Source organism: Marmota flaviventris, chromosome 2 (genome assembly GCF_047511675.1).
Source record: "Marmota flaviventris isolate mMarFla1 chromosome 2, mMarFla1.hap1, whole genome shotgun sequence".
NCBI classification, from domain to species: domain Eukaryota; kingdom Metazoa; phylum Chordata; class Mammalia; order Rodentia; family Sciuridae; genus Marmota; species Marmota flaviventris.
Genome location: NC_092499.1, coordinates 27,586,239 through 27,607,864, shown reverse-complemented (window position 1 = coordinate 27,607,864; position 21,626 = coordinate 27,586,239). Strand labels below are relative to the sequence as shown.

Here is a 21,626-nt window from a genome sequence, read left to right as displayed (position 1 = left end):
AAGAGAGCAGTGTCCTGGAACCCAAGGGAGAAGAAAGTTCCTATTAGTAGGAGGTGGTCGACACTTCCAGATGCTTGGGCTTTTTGGTGATCACAGTCAATTAGTAGACAGTGGAAGCATAAGCAAATTTTTATGGGGTGGGGAGGGAATAGGCATTGTGAGAGTTCAGACAGCTAAGTGCAGGTTGCTATTTTAAGAAGCCGTGTTTAAAGCAATGGGGAGAAAGGGGTACAGATGTAAAGCAGAGGTGCAGAGAAGCAGCCTCTTACACTCACCAGTCTCATTTTCAGGTTGCTTTGGTTTGGCTAGGGGCTGAAGGAAATTTTTCTTACCAAGGAAAATTGTCCTGGGGAAATAATTGAATAAGGTTGTAGCAACAGTCTTTGAAAATCGTTGATCTGAACAGAGGAACAAAGAGAGGAACTATTAGCACAGGAAAAGCCTGGCTTGTCTGCACCCAATGACAGGGACACTTGGAAATCTCATCCTGGATACTGAATTTTTAAAATTCTAGACCCGGCTGTTTAAACACACAAAAATGAAAAGGTGAGAAAGCTTGATGTTCTCAGCACCACCTTCTCTTTGCCTTTTAAAATCTTTAATATCCATAGAAAAGTCCAACCCTAGTTAAAAGAACCCAGGCTCATGTTTTAAGCTGAGTTGTTTATTCAAGAGAGAAATCTGATACGCAGCTGTCTTCTGCCCCTTCCCTCTTCCCTGGCTCCAGCCTTTTAGGTGAGCTGAGCTTTGCACTGTGTCTCAGTGGTGCCACATGGCCACCTGTGCTTCTTCCTCACTCTTCCGTGACTGATACAGGCGTAGTTAGATATTTTAGTTTGGCACACTCCCCATACACAATGTTTAGCACCAACAGGTTTTATTCACCGGAGTGAAAATTAATTTAGCACTGTGAAGGGAGTTCTTTCTCTTTAGGCCATATTTTTTTTTCTTTCACTTCCCAAAATATTTGTTCTCAGCGTCTCCGCTGAGGTTCCTGTAATTTGCCTGTGATTTTGGGAAATGGTTAAGTAAATGTGGTGGTTGCTAAGTGCTCCCCTGGATTGTTAATCTAACTATATCTTAATTTGTGACTGATTCTACAAACCTGATTAATATATGCATCGATCATTATTTTCACTATGTTCTTCCTAATATGATTACTACTGCTGCTTTATGAAATAGTTTAATCCTGAACTAAATTCAGCTTTTAAAACTGAAGAGACTCTTATTTTCTTGAATCAGACAATGTGCTCTCCTGTTCATATAATGTCAACAAGGACTTCTAGATTGTACATACAGTCAAGTTTTTCCTTTTAAATGCCTTCTTCGGTGCTTTATTGCAAAAGGTTTTTCTCAGGATAAAGGGGGAATATCCTGTGGCATTATTGAGGTTTGGGCAAGATATTCAGAAGATTCTAGTAGATATAAAAGGTATGAATTTGCTACCAAAATAGAGAGGTAAAGGAGTTTCCTTTTATTTACATTTTAAAATGTAGATGATATGTACATTTTATATAGTTACCTGAAGGTGAATCTCATCTCAAACACTCATATAATTTTTTATTAGTTTGCAAATTAAATGGAATCCTGTGTAATTGCTATGGAAGCCAATGCCTTCATGGAGACTTTACCCTAGAGGGTTTAGAATACAAATATCTTCTTGTTTTCACACAGCACAAACCAGATGGAGATTCACTGAGCATACAGGTATTGATAGTGATTAATCCGGAAGGCAGAGGAAACCAGAGGTTGCTAACGAAGTGTCAGAGAGAGAAGTGACTCCCCAGGTTCTACAATGGACCTCTAGGTCTCCAGGTTCCCATTCTAGGATTCTCGGCACTGCATCATAAAACTTCAGACTTCCTGTGTTCTGAAATCTTTGAGGCCATCATTTTAGAAGTCTATGTTTATTTTTATTTTTTTCTTTTTCTTTCTTTCTTAGAGAATTAATAAATAAAAAAAACAAAAACCCTTGTTTTTTGGGGGAATAGGGTACTGGGGATTGGACCCAGGAGCACTCGACCACGGAGCCACATCCTCAGCCTTATTTTGTATTTTATTTAGAGATAGGGTCTCACTGAGTTGCTTATTAGCACCTCACTTTTCCTGAGGCTGGCTTTGAACTCATGATCCTCCTGCCTCAGCCTCCCCAGCCACTGGTATTGCAGGCGTGCGCCACTGTGCCTGGCTTAAAAAGAAACAAAAACAAAAACAAAACCTTCTTTTTTTTTGGTGCTGGGGATTGAACCCATGGCCTTGTGCATGCAAGGCAAGCACTCTACCAACTGAGATATATCCCCAGCTCCTCCAAAATCCCTTCTTGATAAAATGAAATTTGTTTCAGAATGAGTTTCTGAAAAATTTCTGTTGTTCTGTGGGTATGACCTCTGATCACAGTAAGGAATTTAGTCTTTTTCCTTGGAGAAAAGGTGTAATTTCTTTTGAGTGACCTGGGGTGGGAAGTTTGGGAAGTCTGTAGCACTTATGAGACTCATGTTTGGTATGTGTACATCAAGATGGTACACCACTGTGATTTCATCTCATTAGTGAGAGCATCTCACTAGTAATAATATGAAGGGCTCCAAAGTTAACCTTTCATTCCTGAGTTTGTTAAATGAAATCAGGCAATCTAAGAGTCTTATTTTATTTCTTGCCATAGTTTGGGTGGGGCACTGAAGAAGAAAATCAGTAAATAATCCAGAAGCCATGGAAATTTGGTCTTTGGCTGTCCCCCCCTTCTTAAATATTGATGGTATGAAATGGTTTGTCACAATCCTGCTTTGCCACTCCTGGCTTCATCTTTTCTCTTCTGAATTTCTGTCTACAGGCCAATTATTTTACCTTCTGTGTTCAAATGGAGATTGAAACCATAGGAGAGAGGAAATAATAAATATATTTTACATTTAAATGTCTTCTTGACCTGGGTTACAAAAAGCAAGATCTTATGTCTAAGAAAATGTGATGGAAGGACCCTAGAGTGGTGTCTTGAGTATATTTTTCTGTTTTCAGAGTATGGCAGGGAGGTTTGGAGTAGTCCCCAGTAGTGTCGATACTGGATGCACTTGCTTCATTCCTCTTCTCAATAGTTTTTTATCCATGAGCATAGCAGCATCATGCTTGTAAACTCTTGTGGAGTCAGGTTGCTCTCTATGGAGAACTCAGGAACACAAATAGAGTGGATGATATAAGCAGGAATTGTATAATATTTTAAAATTAGCTTTAGAACTTGATTAATGTCTTGAACTTGAAGGATTCTCTTCTTTTGTTTCCACTTACTGTTTATACTGTTTCTAGAATTCTGGGGTAGTTGATGGATCAACCCTTTCAGATCTTTGTGCAGTTGTGATGTGTTAAATGATCTTGTGTGTTGTGTTGTATTTCTAGAACTATATGGCTTTGATGTGCTCATAGATTCTACTCTGAAGCCATGGTTGTTGGAAGTGAATCTCTCTCCTTCTTTGGCCTGGTAAGTCATTTCCATCAACTTGAAAAGGACAAATGTACAAGTGACCCTAAAACACTTTTTAACGAGGGTCAGGAGGGTCATTTCATTTAGCACTAGAAGACTTTCCCTCTGTTATTAGATAGAGAAGGCTCAAATTTTTAAATGATTTTTTGGCAACCAGGGATCCCTGTTTTCCTAGTCAGTTGCAGTATATGCTTACTGTTTATTGGACTTCTGGAATGTGATTTCTGCATTTGTTTTTATCCTGAAGGTTTTTTTTTTTTTTTAAATCTTGGTAGGTCTTTTGTTAAGAATAAAGAAATACATATGGTATTATATTCTCTTTATTTCAAAGGTTTATGCCGACTCAAATCCACATATACTGTAAAGCTGGACCTCTGCTTATGTAGGTTGTACCTGGTTCTTTTGCCTCCTCCACATCCTGGTATTCATCCAAAATTAAAGTCTAAGAACTTCAAAAAATCTTTTTTTAAAAACCAATTCTTGTTTAGAAGAAGGAAAGACACATATTTTTCAGTACTGAGAAGATTCTTCTTACCTCTGCAGCCAGAATTTCTATTAGCTATACACTTATCTAAATAGAAAACCCTAGAGATTTATGCCAAAGACCACCCGGCTGTTGAATTTTAAGGATGAGAAGGAATGGCAGAGTGCCAGTGGAGCGAGATCTGGCTTCACCTCGGTAGTAAGGTGTAGAACTGGATGTTACAGATGCTGCAGATGATATGCTGTACTTTGGCCGAGTCAGCCTTCTGCAGATTACCCAGTAAAGCACCTTAGACACTGATAGATGTCCCCGGGTGTTGCATCGGGTACAGCATGGAGGGACACCAAAGCCAGCCTTTTGCTTCCTGTTCATGTTGCTTGTGTTTCTGTGTGGGTTCCTGCTGCATCGTTTGGTGGGACTTTGGTATGTTTTGTTGTGTCTTTCTGCATTATTTGCAAGCCTAAGAAAATTGATTTAAAACAGAAAATAAAGACTTAACAGAAAAGTATGAAGGTGGCCAAAGTTTCTTGTCTTGTATGTGAATGTGATTCAACTATTGCAGCAGTAAAACAAAATTTGGATGATGGGCATACTCGTAAAAGAGCATACTAAAAGTCTAAGCCTTTAAAATCTACGGTGATAATGAAGCAATATTCTTGACTTGTGCAAAATTTGAATTGCATAAGACCTTCTGGAATAAAAAGATTACATGTTAGGGAATCAATGTGTTGGTGCTGGGCCTGCCTCACAGAGGGCGAGTTTAACACCAGGCTTTTATTTCTAGTACTTCTGCCCAGATGTTCTTGTCTTTTTCCATGGATTTGATGTGTTTTATATGTTGCTTCTCATCAACATTTGGAAACTCTCCTATATGGGGACCCATTAGAAGGCAGCTATTCTGTTAACCTATAAAATTTATCAATTGTTCTTTTCTTTCTCTATTTTCTTAGTGATGCACCTCTGGACCTAAAAATTAAAGCCAGCATGATTTCAGATATGTTCACTGTTGTAGGTGAGTAGTGGTGTTTTCAAAACAGTCTCATATAAAAACTAACTAGAGCATCCATTTTGTCAGGCTCCATAGGTATTGCCAACTGGCAGTTCCTAAGCCATGCTGAATGTTTTGTACCAAAAAATTATATTTTCAGGGAAGTGTTTATATGTTTCTACTCCCCCTGGCTCCATCCTGTCCTGAGGCTGAACCACAACTAAGGCTGAGACCTGAGGCATAGGAATTATGAGCTGAGGCAGAGAATTAAGCAAAGATCTGCAGAAAGTGTATTTTTCTCTGAGCTGGGAAAGTGAAACCCACGGACGAAGCCTGGTTACAAAGGAGACTGGCTGTGTTTCTGCTAGACAGTCTCTACTGGTCTCAATATGATCCCTGGTGTAGTATTTATAACCAAAGTGGCCCAAAGAAGAAATCTCATTTTAAGTAGATAAGCCAAAACTTTGAAATGGAGATGGGCAGTCAGGTGGATATGATGTGGATTTATTATTATTGTTTTTTGAAATTTTCTAAAAAGACATAATAATGTGTATTTGAGATGAACTAGTACTTGATGTACCAGCAAGTGCTATAAAACTTAGCTACTCTATTCTTCTTGGATGGGAATTCACTTCTTTTTAGGAAGTCAGTGAAATTAGCTGACGTCCAATTTCTTAAATGATAGATAATGTACAAAGCCCGTTTGGGGAGTAGCCAATGGGCCACCTTCGGCATTTCCAGAAGTAGATCATGTAGCAGGACAACACTGCTCTCTTGCTTTTGGATTCCCAGTAAAAACAACATCATTCTCTAGTCAGACTTCTGGAAACCACTTTGAAATAACTTGTTTTTATTAATAACTATGTGTTTTAAAATGGCCATATACACATTTACTCAGGATTCATCAAAAATCTACATCTCTTTCTCAAATCAGAGTCACTTTTCAGCTACCCAACTAACATAATCATCTTGATGATGGATCTCTGTGATATTTATGACTGTGTAATTGAGTTTGTGCATCTACAGTTGCAGCCAAATCTGCTAATATCTTAGAAAATGGCAGGTTTTAATGTGGCCCACTCCCCATTTAGGATTTGTGTGCCAAGATCCTGCCCAGCGGGCAACTACTCGACCAATTTATCCCATCTTTGAGTCTTCCAGGAGAAACCCTTTCCAGAAACCTCAGGTAAGGAAATTCAGCAGCAGGGAGTCCAGGGGAGGCTTACAAGGAAGTGGCAGCAGATGTAAATGAGGGAGTCCAAGTGCCATGGAGGTGAGGTGGCTTAGAGGAGGAGAATTGGGGATCAGTCTAGACAGGGGGCAGTTATGTTCAGCTGTGGCTAAAAGCTTATGCTTTCCAACAAATTTACTCCCTGCCTTTGTTTTTGTCTTTTCTCTTGGCTTCTTTTTCTCATGCCTTTCCTTTTGTCTTTATGTCTCTTTTCAAAAGTTACCTCCCCCTTCCCAAATGGGCATACTCATAAACAAAGCACAGAGAGGGAGCCTATGAATTCTTAGTCATTACTGCATTCTTTCTGATCTTCAGACTAATTTCAAAGATGCTCCCTTGAAATAGCATCTCCCTTGAAATAGCATCTTCTCTACCTGAAATTCTCTTCAAAGGACCTTGAATGATTGTGAGTTATTGATTGAGGCTAAATGAAATAAATGCCCAAAGAAACTTGGGCTAGTCAGAAACATCATTTGATCACACATTGCTCTGGTCTTTGTGTACTCTGCGTTTTTGTTCCACTTAAACCCATCAGCTAACCTCCTTCTGCTCCTTCCGTCCTCTCATCAGTCCCTGTCTGTCTCTACACTGCTGATTTCTTTGCTTTTAATTTTTCTTCTCGTGTAAAAGCTCCCTCTTCCCCCACTCTGTGCATCGGGTTTGATCACCTCGCATTCCCGAAGTTTTGGAGATACTTTCTTACTAAGTCATCCCACTCTTCAGTGACCGTCACTTCTCATGGCAGCCTTACTTACTTGTTCTGCATTGTGTGGTTTTGCATTCACCGATTCATTGCTTTTAAATTGTCCAGTCTCCTTCACTAGATGTAGGCTCTTTCCTGCTCCCCTCCCTCCCTCTTCTCCCCTTTCCCGTCCTTTTGATCCCTTTCACACCCTTACTTCAGCCCTTCACTCCTTTCCTTTTCCCTCCCTTTCCTTCCGTTGCTCTTCCTGCTCCTCTTCCCTTTGCTTGCTGGTCTTATTTAGAGTGGTGCTGGTTCTGTTTGCCAAGCTCATATACTATCATTTATTTAGAGAACTTTTCACTAGAACGGGGTTTTCAAACTCAACCTCCAGGCCTACAGGCAGATGATGTCAGTGAGTACCTGCGGCAGGTGTAACGCAGCTAGAGTGATGTGATAGAGTAGGAGAGCATGGGCCTCACGGAAAAGGGGTGCCTGTTTAACTAATGTGCTCTAACTGATCACTGCCACGCGTCAGTGTGGGCCAAAGGGGCTGAGATCTTCCTGTTGTCAAGAGCAATCAGAAATCTTGCTTTTAAATATCAGCAATTAGTTCATTAAAACAAAACAGTTATGCAGGCCAAACATAACATTTCTTTGAGCCGGATGCAGTCTGTCCAACTGTGACCCCTGCTCTGGAATAGACTTCCTAAGTATTAATGTGATGTGGAACAGGGTGTACTGTATTTTAAGAGGTATTATCTTGGATTACAAATAAAGGCAGCAGAGTTGTACTTGATGAATGCATCATCACAGATCAAAGGGTTTTTAAAAAAATTTTAATAAGAAAAAGTACAGGATTAACCTAGGTGTATTGGGAAAGCTTAATTTGGGCAATCACATTCCTTTGCAGGTTATTTCCTATGGCATCTTTGGCAGGAGCCTCCAAATTGATATAGAAAGAATTGTGAATGTTTCTGTCCAGTTTTAACACAGTTTCCCAAGTTGCACTTCTATGGGTAACTGTATAACAAGCTGGGATGAGTGAACTCTTCTCTTGGCTTGCCTGTCATTTTTTTATTGGCAGTTCTTTGCAAATGGTAGGCAATCTACTTAATGTTTGTTTTGCCAACTGGTAGGTAATGGCATGATATCATCCATAAGCAGCCCATAGGGCATTTACAGACAGGTGCTAAAGGAACTATAGCCTAGGTACATGTACTGTTTGAAACCAATGGTCAGGAGATGATGATCTTTAGTACTTGGTAGAATTGTGCCCTTGGTGGTGAGAAGTTGAAGATGGAATGCAAATGGTGTAGGAGAAAGTGTGAAAAATACAAATTCTCTAATTTTTCATCCACAAAAGTGTGGGGCTCTTGCCTTTGGTCTGTGCTTGGAGATTGTTTTTTTCCTTTTTCATATCATAGATGTAGAAGATGGAAAATGTAGGCATGTTAGGAGAAGATAAGGCTTTATTCCATTTTTCTGTCTTTTATAGCGCCCAGTATCTGCACAGTTTCAATCATCATACACCAAGCAGGTAAGTTCTGGATCATTTGGAGACTTCATTCAAATTTTATTCCCATTTTCAAATGGAAAATCTTTTAGCTTTAACCTTTTTTGGTATGTATTTATGTGCTTGTCTTTTTTGCACAATTGAGTCAGACGAGATAGAATAAACAAAGATTTGCACACAATTACTGTTGGTTATAGAAGGTAAGAGGAGAGGATATGGGAACGTGTGGGTCCTCTTCCTGATGGTAACTTTGCTGTGATCGAGACAGTTGAATTTAAATGAGGAACAGGGCAGAGGTATATCTGTTGCTTTAACCAAAATATTCTAGAAAGGAACTATTACAGTTCACAAATGAAACTTGTTTGACTCAGATGTCTTAATGAAATATACTGTTGTTAGTAGCTTAATATTAACAGTGTTTTCACATTGGGTGTTGGGCTGTATTTGAGTTTCTTGACAGATGACATTTCATACATGTAGTGATTTGCAGTCGAAACTTAGAAACCTGCCATGATTAGTATTTCAGATGCTACCTTTTAAAAAAAGGCAAATATCTTTCTCTCTGAATGGTTAGCATTTGCTCTCTTACTGTTCTTATAAGTAGTATTTCAGATTAGCCATCACTTTCTTCTAAGCAGATCTTTTTTTTGTCTTTTATCTTTTTAAAGCAATAGTCTAGAAGTTCAAATCCTCTTTCTATTATTTGATGCTCTTTTGATAGGTGTCCTTAAGTGTGTTACTGCAACACTGTTAGCAAAAAACTCCAGTATACTTATTTTGGCATTTATACTTTCCAATGCAGTTTATTATTTCTGATAAAGTGATTTATATGAAGAAATGAAAAAAAACTAGATGCCTTGTATTCTCTTTGCTAACTGGTTGGTTTGATTGTATAGTATGTGTTATGGGTTTAGATGGTGGAGTTCAAAACTATAGTATATGTAGTGTTTATATTTAGTAAGTCCTAAACGTGCTAGGTGCTATCCATGTCCTCCCTACCCCCAAAAGGCTGTTGACTTAAAGAGCTTATGTTCTAAATACCCCTGGAACTGATCTGCTTAAGGAGAACATTAAAAATACTATTTCAGAGACTTCTGAGTTTGATGTCAGAGTATCTCAGATATATAGTTCTGATCTTAATTCTCCTTTATCTATTTTAATCCCATTATATCTAGGTACACTGCTTGAATCATAGTAGGCTGCAGTAGCCTTACTGGAGAGCCAGGCTTCTCTTGCGTCTTTGAACACTGTTTACATGACACAAAATCTTTATTTGGTCAACGTTAAGCATGTTATTCTTTGACTCTCGTTCTTGGCAGTGTTCTGTTTTGTCACTGTCTTTCTGTTAGTGAAGCTCTCAACTCCATAGTAGTTCCATCAGAACTAAGAACATTTTCATCATGAAGTCTTAGTACTGTTGCCCCTCACCTGCCTTTTCCTTTCTATTTTATTGTCTCCATTGACATGTGTCTTTTTCCTCAAATGTCTATGTCAGATTTTCCACTTGTCAGAAATCGCATTGCCTGCTAGTGTGCAAAGAGCATGGACTTTAGAATCGGATAGGCCTGGGTTCAGATTTGATCTCTGCCGCGGCTAGCTGAGAGACTCGGCACATTCCCTTTACTCTGGGGCTCAGTTCCCACGTCACCCAGTGGGGAGCATGGTACACACATGGAGGTATGGTGAGGAAGAAAGGATGAAACATGTCAAATATTTGGGATAGTGCCGATCGCTCAGGGCATACTCAGAAAATATAGCCTCTTCATACTTTTGAGTCCTATTTTGATTTTCTTTTTTCCATTGTTAACATCTAGAGTTATTCTGATGTTCATCAATCTCTAATAATCTCTTACACATTTGCTGTCACCCACAAATGTTAGCTATCTATTAATTTCTTTATTTTTTCTTCCAGACATTATTGGAGATTCTCAATAATGCTAAGTATCATTTACTGAGGTTGATATTCTCTTGAATTGGTTTTTAACTGAATTTCAGTTTTTGTCAGTGTATTGTACTCATTATATTATGGCACTAACCCCTGAGTGGAAGTATAATTTAGAATAAACATTTCATGAAATTTTTTCAAACACTTCTCTAAAATCCAAAGACATCAAATATATCTTCTGTAGTCTCCATTTTTATAATTTTACCCTAAAAGTTAAATTTTTAAAGCATGCTTTAAAATAAATAAAGCAGTCTCCATACTACTATTCATGAGACCATTAAATTCCAAATGTCTATGGATTTTTTTCTTTTAACATTTGTTCCATTATTTTACTAGGAGTTCTTGCTAGAGTTGCCAGGTGGTAATCACCAGGAGCATACTTCTACATTTTTGAAGATTGGTACCTCATTTTTTTTTTTTTTTCTTAATCCTCTGGTACCTCCTCAGATGTTCATGATTTTTCAGACATAATTGCAAGTGGTTTGGGGAGGGATTTTTTGTTGTTGTTTTTTTAAAGCCAGTTTCCATTAGAACAAGATGCATGTCTCTCAGGATTGCTGACGTCCATTTATCCCAAAGTTCCAGACATTGCCGATCTCTTTTATTATAACACAAGCCTGCTTACTTACTTACTTGCTTAGTTACCTCCACCATTTCACAGTTCACCATTTCTGGTTATCATTACATTTAAACCTTCTCTTAGAAACCCATTTTTTGGTCCATATCTACCCAGATTTATTAAATGGTCCTTTTCATTTATTTTTTTTTTCACTGTAGCACTCCTTCATTTTGCTTTTTAAACTGTGTTTACCTTTTCATGTTCCAGATGGCAAGTTGTATTACATATTAGTTGAGCTATTTCTAGTTCCTTTGGTTTTAGTGATGAATTCCAAACTTGGTGAAACTGCATTGGAATTCTTTATTCTTTACATTTGTATTCTGTCAAGCAGATTTTATTTTCTGCTCCTTGATTATGATATCTTTTAGAAGATCTCACCTTTTTTAATATTCTATATTTATTAGGTTCTTATTACTAATATTTGCTAGCTTTCTTTAGGCTGAGAAAATACTTTTTCTGAATCAACATCTGTTTCTTGCTGGTTTGAGTGGGGACACAGGGTTCCTTGTCTCAAAAGTTTAACATTCTCAGTCAATTCTTCCTTAGCAATAATGGTTAGATACATAAACACTTCTTCTTTGGTAGGTTTCTGAATCATACATTTTGCTCAGGATAATTTAACATCTTTGATGCATGTTGCAAGGCAGAATTCTTACCTCGGCTGTAATTTAGCAGTTTAGAATTTATCTGGGCACCTGGTAGTCTAAATCATGTGTCATCTAACCAGTGGCAACAGGTCTCTTTTAAGTTCAGAGAGGGCTTATTGCCTTACTATTTAGTAAGTCAACCCATTGAAACATGTGATTTATTATATCTGATGTGCCCAAGGTCAAGACCACAGAATGGCTTACATTTGTACTCTTTTGTCTTTGTTTCTGATAGTTGTGATAACCTTTCATAGCAGTCTGATTTCTTTGTTTTCTTCACTGTTAGTCTCCAAGTGTGTCTCCTTGACACAAACCATCTCTTTTCTCTCCTTTTCCTTCGTCTCCCCTTTTTTAGTTCTCTGCCTTTGTTTTCATCTTTATTTTATTATATCATTTGAATGAGTACTCTACTCTGTTCTTACATTATTTGAGATGATTTTAAAAGATCTTTAAATAGCATCGAGTAAGGCTACTTGACTTTGGAGGGTTCACTGCCAGTGGTTTCAGGTGGTGTTATGATCAGAGCCATCCTGTCCCATGTGAACTAGATCAGTATCTTTTGACAAACAGTAAGTAGGCTGTGATCACAAGAAAAGTCCTTGACCCTTTCCATTTAATATTTTGGCTTTTATAAATTATACACTAAGTAAGTATCATACTTTAAGATTTTTGAAGACATGATTATATTACTTATCTTGGTTTCCTTCCTAAATCATTAAACTTTCCCCTTTTTACCTTCTCACATACTGTTTAATGTATTCCTAGAGACTGAAGGGGATTAAAGTATTTCCTAAAACTTTCTGCAAGTTCTAATTCTAAATATGATTAAGTTGTTTGTCAGCACATTCATCCATTTATTTGTTCAGCAAATATTTGTCGCTCTACTCCATGCTAAATACTGCTCTAGATGGTGGAGATAACCACCATAGTATGAATTAGACCGCTAAAAGTCCCTGTCTTCACGTGTTGATGACATCTGTTGATTTCATGGTTTTTCTTTATATAGGTATCTTCTGTGGAGGTCTCTATCAAAAAATCTAGTTTTTATAACTCCCTTGCTGCTTTGAAAATCAGTATATCTTTCTTTCCCTATGTCCAAACCATTCATGTTTTTGTATGTACCTGGGTGTACCGGTGTGTTGGGACTGGCCTAACAATAGGCTGTAGACTGGGGTGGTTAAGCAACAGGAATTTATTTATCACAGTTCTGGGTGATGGAAAGCACAAATTCAAGGTCCCAACAAAACTTATATTTTATTCCAACTTTATTTTGACTTTTAGGTAGTTCTATCCTGTATGCTCACGGGACCTTGTCTTATATGTACCTGGGGGAAAGCTTGTAGGCGTGAGCAAGCTCTCTGGCACTAATCCCAATAGCCCAAGGCCCCACCCTCATGACATTATCTAATCCTAGTTACCTTTCCAGGGCCCCATCTCCAAGTGACATCCAAGGGACTTCACCATGTGAATTTTGGGGACACAGACATCCATAAGTAGTCTACTCATGGACACAGTCATTGTTGTATACATTGGGGCTGCTTCTCCCTAGTTGAAGTTTCTTTTGGGAATCCAGTAGGCAGTTTGCTTCCATAGTCCTTGAATTCTTACTTTTTCTACTAGGCAGATTTATATGTGTTATTTTATCAGCCACTTGATCTATTTCGAAAATAGAGTTATTATCATGCTTCATGCCATCTGACTTCCCTTGCTGCCTTTCTGTGTCTCTGCTTGTATTATATCAGTTACTTAAGACTTTTGTAGTCAGCGGGTCTCCCTGATCCTCATTCAGAAGCTGAAATAGCTCAGATTGTTTGTTGGGATCCTTGATGAACACGGCTTTGTGACAGCCTCCTTGAAGTCTCTTAAAGTCCGGCAGCCGCATGTCTCCTTGGCTGAAGCTTTCCCTCGCAGCTCTCTTCTGCGTCACTGACGATCTCATCTCAGTATTCCCACCTGAGGTTCTAAAACCTGGCTTAATGGTTTGTTCCTTGGTTTTGTGTCTTATGTCCCAATTCCCCTAGCTCTCTCCTTCCTCAGTGCTAAAAAAGATAATAATAATAATTCCTTACTGGAATAAATACACATTTCCTTTTCTTTTCTGTGAGACTGTTTTCAAGTTTTTTTTCCCATATCTTGACATATTGGATATATTTTAAAACCAAGATTAGGAGTAGGTGCTGGCTTACAAAGCTCATGGACACCATTTCTTTTACCTGGCTCTTTTTTCTCTCACTCATAGTGTTTTTCTACTATTCTGTATTCTCTTCTGGCTTTTAACTTTACTAGTTTAACTTTGTTATCTGTTTCCCAAGGTTTCAAGCCAAGAGATTAGTTACAGAAACTGGACTACAGATTTGAGCTTATATATGTATGTTTGGAAAGATAACGATGTTGAGTAAATAGAGGGAAATGAGGCAGAGAATGAGAACTTTTTTTTTTTAATTTGCTTTTATGTTCTTCCCCTTAGCGCTCCCGTCCACTCTCTGCCAGTGATGCAGAAATGAAAAACCTTGTGGGCTCCGCCCGGGAGAAGCTGCCGGGGAAGTTATGTGGTTCTGTGCTTGGTCTGTCAATGGAGGAGGTAAAGTCACTCCATTTCAGTCCTTTGTAGATTACCACAGGGCTCACTGAAAATTAGTGAGTAAGTAATAATATTTACAACAAGCTCTTATATTGAAAAGAGAAAGATTCAAGATGGAAGAAGCTGCTCAGAAAACATTTTAAATGCAGTTAATATCTCCCTGCGTGCTTTCATCATATTCTTGGATGATAACTCTTCCTTTGTCCAATAGCCACGTAGATTTGAGTTTTCAAAATAGGTACTTATAGCCAGATGTGATGGTGCTTACCTGTAATTCCAGCAACTCTGGAGGCTGAGGCAGGAGGTTCACAAGTTTGAGGTCAGCCTCAGCAGCTTAGTGAGACCCTAAAAGCAACTTAGTGAGACCCTATCTCAAAATAAAAACTAAAAAGGGCTGGGATGTAGCTCAGATCCCCTAGGTTCAAATTCTGGTACCAAAAAACAAACAGGTATTTGTTTTATTTTCTCTTCCTCCATATAGATTAAAGTTTTACGGAGGGTAAAGGAAGAAAATGATCGGAGAGGTGGATTTATTCGCATATTTCCTACATCTGAGACATGGGAAATATATGGGTGAGGTGACTACCTTTTTTAAAAAATCTGTACTTTGAGTCCATAGAATTAGATTTATTGTGACACAGTTATCATTCCTCCCATGCAGTGCCTTTGTTATTTTACTTATTTAAAATACAAGAACTAGGTCATCAACAGTAATTATTCACCTGTATGGTATTCCTTCCCACCTCCCCCTTCTTTTTTAAATCTCATGACTCCCTCTTGACTAGTTCCCCAACCCAGGGTTAGACATTGCCCTAAATTTTGTGTATCTAATGATCTTGTCTTGAAAAATTGTATGTGCCTAAACAGTATGTTTTTTATTTTTAATAATCACTGAGATCTAGTTTACATGCAACAAAATGCATTCATGTACATTATGATGATGACCCTGGGTCTCAGACATCAACTGAGCTGCTTTGTCACTATAATTTTTCTAGAATTTCATATGAAAGACTCCATTTATGTCCTGATTCTTTTGTTTGGTATGGTGTTTTTGATTTATTTGTATTGTCTGAAGAAATAAGTCGTTAGTGTGTACTCATTGATCGTGTGACTGTCCTGTAGCCTGTTTTATCCATTCACCTATTATGAGCCCCATGGGTTGTATTCAGCTCTCAACTATTATAAAGAAAGATGCCATCAACATTCATGTACAAGTCCCCATGTACTTTTAGGATCTCATTGCTCTTGAGCAAATGCCTCAGGGTGAAATAGATGGGTTGTATGATAAGCTGACCATCCTTTCACATTTATCAGTGATTCAGGAAAGCTCTGGTTGGTCCCTGCCTTGCCAATACTTAGTATTGCCAGACTTTTTAAACTTTAGGCAGTTGAGTGTATCTCTGTAGTTTTGACATTTTTCCTCTGAGGTCTAATGATATGAAACATGTATTCGGATGCTATTGACATTTTTATTTTTTGTTATTGTGTTACAAAGGATGTGACTACTTCTGGGACAAGTCTTTCCATATATACACGGAAAAATACATATTTTCTCCAAGTTGAAGCTGACTTTTATTCGTATGCTCTGCAGGGCCTTTTATGAAGGCTGAGGCCCTTTGTATTTCTTGTCTGAGATCCGTGCCATCCGCAGCTTTGCAAAGCTTTTTCTCTTGCGTTTTCTTCTGGAGTTTTGCAATTTCAGCTTTTATTTCAGGTCTATAATATGTCTTGAACTAAATGTTTAGGGCACAAATTTCCTTTTTGAATTTCTTCTTAGTGACATGCCATGCATTTTCATTATTTTGGATTTTTTTAATTCTATTTAAATACTTTCTGATTTCTCTATTGGTTTTCTTTATGGCCCACAGGTTCTTTAGAAGATACAATTTAGTTTTCAAATATTTGGGGTTTTCCCAGAAATCATTGTGTTATTTATTTCCAGCTTACTTCTATTGAGAACAGATTTCATATAACTTACAGCTTTTTTAATTTACTGAGATTTGTTGTATGGCCCGGTATACCATTCGTCTTGATAAATGTAATATTACATTGAAAAGAACGTGCAGTCTGTTGTTGGATGGAGTGTTCCACAGCCATGTGGAGCTTGACGGTGTGATTCAGATCTTCTCTATCTGTTCTAGTTTCTTCAACTATTGAGAGAATAGTGTTGAAATCTTCAACTATAATTGGTGAACACAGGAAAAGCAAAACTGATAGAGTCTTGCTAATTTGCCCAACTGGCCTCAAAATTTTAATCCTTCTGCCTGAACTTCCTGAGTAGCTGTGTTTACAGGCATGTGCCAGCACACCTGTATTTCCTCCTGTTTTTCTTTTTTTGGTAAAGAGAATTGAACCCAGGGGTGCTTAACCACTGAGCCACATCCCCAACCCTTTTTATTATTTTGAGATAGGATCTCACTAAATTGCTAGGGCCTTTCTAAATTGCTAAGGCTGGCTTTGAACTTGTGATCCTCCTGCCTTGGCTCCCAAGTTGCTGGGATTATAAGAGTGTGCCAGCATGCCTGATTCTCCTAGTTTTTTTCCCCAGTAGTTTGATAATTTTGAGTTCTCCATTTGAATCTTTAATTCATTTTAGTTGATTTTTTTTTTAATATGGTAAAGGAGAAGAGTCTAACTTCATTCTTCTCCATGTGGATATCCAGTTTTTACAACACTATTATTAAAGAGACTGTTTTTTCCCCATTATATTCTTCACAGCTTTGTTGAAGATTGGTTGGCTAATAAGTGTGTGGATTTATTTCTGGGCTCTGTTGTCTGTTCTGTTGGTCTGTGTGTCTTGTTTTTATGCCAGTACCATGCTATTTTGGTTACTGTTACTTTGAGGTCAATTAGTATAATGCCTTCAACTTTGTTCCCTTTGCTCAAGATTTTGTTACCAGAATTTTAGGGTGAAGGCTCTGATTCCAAGGATTTCAACAGACTAGTTTGGCTGCCTATTCCAAAATGCCAATTGAGGAGACAAGCAGTGGTGAAGGCAAGAAAGGAGCCTTAATTAAAATGGCCACACTGGGAAGAACAGAGAAAGGTCTAGTGACCTAAGATCTGTCTTTGAGGAACTGGCAGGAACTTTGAGGTTTTATGAACAAAGGCAAGGGCCAGGGTTTTGCATAGCCTTTGCTCATAAAGTCTCAAAGACAGATCTTAGGTCACTAGACCTTTCTCGGGGGCAGAGAGGTTGAAGCATATCTGGCAAAGCAGGTAATCTTGGTCAGACCAGGGTCAGCTTGATGATTATCTCAGGACTGGTTTTATGAAGTTCTGGGTAAGTTTTCATTGCTTGAGGGGCAGTTTGGTTCCTATCATGAGATGATTATTCCTGCTTAGGGGGGCAACCTCTGCTCCATCATGGGGTAATTGCTCCTGCTTACAGGGCTCATCTCATCATGGGGTTGTCTGTCATGAGGCTTGCTCTTGCTTGGGGATGGTTTTGGCTCCTTTTTATAAAGATGTTTATTGGTGAGGCCTGTTGTTTCTGGAATTCAATGCAACTACAGGAGAACTCAGAGGGAAAAAGTCAGAGGAAAAATGGAGTTAATTAGGTCAGCAACTAGGCCTTCCTTTAATTGCTTTCCCTATTTGGGGTCTTTTGTAGGTCCACGCAAATTTCAGGAGTTTTTTTCCCTGTTTCTTGAAGAATGGCATTGGTATTTTGATAGGGATTGCTTTGAGTAGTATGGACACATTAACAATATTTACTCTTCCAATTCCTTAATAAATGGATGTCTCTTTGTTTATTTTTATTCAGTTTTTTTTATCCATGCTTTATAGTTTTCAATATAGAGATCTTTTATCTTCTTTGTTAAATTTATTCCTAAGCATCTTTTTTTCTAACTATTGTAAATAGGGTTGTTTTGTAATTTGTATTTCAAATAATTCACTATTAATGTATAGAAATGCTTCTGATTTTTATATGTTGAGGTTTTTTTTTTTTTTTAATTCTGCAACCTAATTAAATTTGTTCATTAGATCAAACAGTTTTTTAGTGTAGTCCTCTAGGATTTTCTATATATAAGATCATGTCATCTACAAATGGAAACAATTTAATTTCTTCCTTTCCAGTTGAGATGCCTTTTATTTCTTTCTCTTGCCTACTTGCTCTTGCTGGGACTAACTACTGTGGTGAATAGAAGTGGTAAAAGTGGGCAGCCTTATCTTAGAGGAAAAGCTTTCAACTTTTCCTTGTTCAGGATGATGTTAGCTGTGAGTTTTCTGTGTTTACATTTCATTTATACTTAGTTTTTTGAGAGTTTTTAATCATAGAAGAGTTGTTGCATTTTCTGCCTCTGTTGAGGTAATGTCTTCCAGTTGTTGATTTGTATTTGTTGAGCCATCCTTGCATTCCTGGAATGAATCCCAATTTATCATAGCAAACGGTCATTTTTAATGTGCTATTGAATTCAGTTTGCTAGCATTTTGTTGGGGATTTTTGAATCTAAGTTCATTTGTCTTCATATAGTTTGTGTGTTTGTTTTCATCTGGTTTTGGTATCAGAATAATGCTGGCTTTGTAGAAGGAGTTTAAAAGTATTCCTTCATCATTGAATTTTTTGGAATAGTTTGAGAAGAATTGGTGTTCATTCTTCTTTAAATATTTGGTATAATTAATCAGTGAAGATATCAGGTTCTGGGCTTTTTTTCTCTTTTTTTGATCAGAGACTTTTTATTATTGATTCAGTCTCATTACTTGTAACTGATCTGTTTTCATTTTTGTTTCTTCATAAGTCAATCTTGATAAACTGTACATGTCCAGGAGAGCACCATTTCTTCTAGATTACAAGCCAGTTTGCTGGCTTGTAATTGTTCATAATACTCTCATGATCCTTTGTATTTCTGATATCAGTTGTAATATCTCTCTTTTTTTTAATTTTATGGATTTGAGTCTTTCTCTTCATTATTTTAACTGCTGGTTTATTGATTTTGTTTATCTTTTCAGAAAACCAACTCTGATTTTTATTGTTTCATTTCTTCTACTAATTATGGGTTGAGTTTGTTCTTGGGTTTTCAATTCTTTGGGGTACAACATTAGGTTGTTTGAAATCTTTCTTCTGTTTTGATATAGGTATTTGCATGGTATATCTTTGCCCCTTGTTTTACCTTTTATCTATCTCTATCTTTATAGTTAAGGTGGATTTCTCATAGATGGTATGTGGTTAGTCTTGATTTTAAAATTTAATCTCTGCCTTTTATTTGGAATGTTAAAATATTTACATTTACCATAATTTTACATATGGTTGGGTTTAAAAATGCCATGTTACTCTTTGTTTTTTAGTTGCTATAATTTTGTCTCCTTTTTATTTTCTCCTGCTCCTTTGTATTAATTGATTTCTTTTACCTCTTTGTTTTACTATTTTTAGGGCTACTATCCTAAAGTGAATGCACATCTTTGACTTATTGCAATGTCACCTTCTAATAATATTATATTAATTCATGTATAATGTAGGGACTTTACAACTAATATACTTTCCATTTCCTTTTCCTATTGTTTGTGTTATCATTATCATATATTTTATTTCTATGCAAGTTCCACAGTAGATTGTTAGTTTTGACTTGAATAATGAGTTATAATTTAAGGAAATTGAAACATTTATTACTATTTTCAGTGTCATTCATTCTTTTATGTCAGTTCAGGTTTTTATCTGGTATCATTTTCTTCTATCTGAAGAACTTATTTTAGGATTTGTTGTAGTGTAGGTCCAATGGCAACAAATTCTCTCTCATGTTTATCTAAGACAAGTATTTGTTTTTCATGTTATTTTTTTTTTTTTTTTTGTACCAGGGATTGAACTTGGGGGCACTTGACCACTGAGCCACATCCCAGCCCTATTTTGTATTTTATTTAGAGACAGGGTCTCACAGAGTTGCTTAGTGCCTTGCCATTGCTGAGGCTGGCTTTGCACTGGCAATCTTCCTGTCTCAACCTCCCCATCCTCTGGGATTATAGGCGTGTGCCACTGCGCCCAGGTGTTTTTCATGTTAAAAAGAATTTTTTGACTAGTTATAGAATTAAGATTGATACTTTTTCCCCAGTATACTTTAAAAATGTCTTTCCATGGCCTTCTGGCTTGCATTTTTCTTATGAGAAATGTGCAATAATTCATTTGTGTACAGTGTCTCTTTTTCCCTCAGCTTGCTTTTTTGTGTTTTTGTAGACTTGCTTTTTAACTGTCCTCCATGGTACATATTCCTCCAATTTCATGTGGACTACAGGTGGTCTGGGCAGGCTCCCTCCAAAGGTAACCCAGGGAAACTAGTAAGAACAGCTTACTCTTAGGCTACTGAGTTGTTCAGGGATGGACGTGTGACCAGGGCCTGTCCAATCAGAGCCACCTCAGTATCCTGCCTGGGAGAGAGAGGTCCTCTTTTCTTTCTGCTAGATCTGGACAAAGGAAGCTTGTCCTTTGATTCTGCAGCTGCCATATGGTATGCCCTCATGCCAAGAACCAGCCTGTAACTAGCGAACCAATAAACCAGGGCATTAGGGACAATTTGGATCTGCTGGATCTAACCTCACTTGAAACTTGTGTCTTTGAGGAGCCTTCATCACCAAGAATGGAGTTAAATTCACAATTCTCAAGTGTGACCTTTTAATGAGCAGTTAGTCCAGATCCTTTTTTCGCTACTAGTTTTACCTGGGGTCAGGGGCCAGTGATTCTAACATCCACAAAGGAAAAGTGTTCCTGGTGCTGAGAGGTGCCTTTTATGTTTCCCCAAGCTCTACTGGGAGAGGAGGTCCTAGCTTTGAATCTCAGCTTTCTAGCTGTACTTTAGCAGAGGGCAAGTCTCCTGTCACCTGTATCAGGAGACCTGCCTCCCACTCTGTCAAACTGAAATGATAACACCTACTTTAGAGGGCTGCTGTTTAAACGATATGGCACATTTAATCAGGTTGCTTTTCTTTTTTTTTTTTTTTTTTTTTTTTTTATTGGTTGCTCAAAACATTATAAAGCTCTTGACATATCATATTTCATACATTAGATTCAAGTTGGTTATGAACTCCCAATTTTACCCCAAATACAGATTGCAGAATCACATCGGTTACACATCCACATTTTTACATAATGCCCTATTAGTAACTGTTGTATTCTGCTACCTTTCCTATCCTCTACCATCCCCCCTCCCTCCCCTCCCATCTTCTCTCTCTACCCCATCCACTGTAATTCATATCTCTCCTTGTTTATTTTCCGATTCCCCTCACAACCTCTTATATGTAATTTTGTATAACAATGAGGGTCTCCCTCCATTACCATGCAATTTCCCTTTTCTCTCCCTTTCCATCCCACCTCATGTATCTGTTTAATGTTAATCTTTTCTTCCTGCTCTTCCTCCCTGCTCTGTTCTTAGTTGCTCTCATTATATCAAAGAAGACATTTGGTATTTGTTTTTTAGGGATTGGCTAGCTTCACTAAGCATAATCTGCTCTAGTGCCATCCATTTCCCTGCAAAT

At 37.7% G+C, this 21,626-nt stretch overlaps 1 protein-coding gene across 8 annotated transcripts in view; it reads left to right on the top strand.

Moving 5' to 3' along the window:
* Positions 1-21,626, top strand: part of Ttll5 (tubulin tyrosine ligase like 5) — a 261,390-nt gene that overhangs the window by 62,849 nt on the left and 176,915 nt on the right. For 6 of the 8 annotated variants that reach the window (XM_071607650.1, XM_071607651.1, XM_071607649.1 and 3 more), the window contains exons 13-18: positions 3,385-3,466; positions 4,904-4,965; positions 6,033-6,127; positions 8,353-8,394; positions 14,049-14,162; positions 14,644-14,735. In XM_071607650.1, coding sequence (XP_071463751.1) covers positions 3,385-3,466; positions 4,904-4,965; positions 6,033-6,127; positions 8,353-8,394; positions 14,049-14,162; positions 14,644-14,735 — 487 coding nt within the window. The remainder of the gene's footprint in view (positions 1-3,384; positions 3,467-4,903; positions 4,966-6,032; positions 6,128-8,352; positions 8,395-14,048; positions 14,163-14,643; positions 14,736-21,626) is intronic. The other 2 variants (XM_071607648.1, XM_071607647.1) reach the window with 1 other exon arrangement.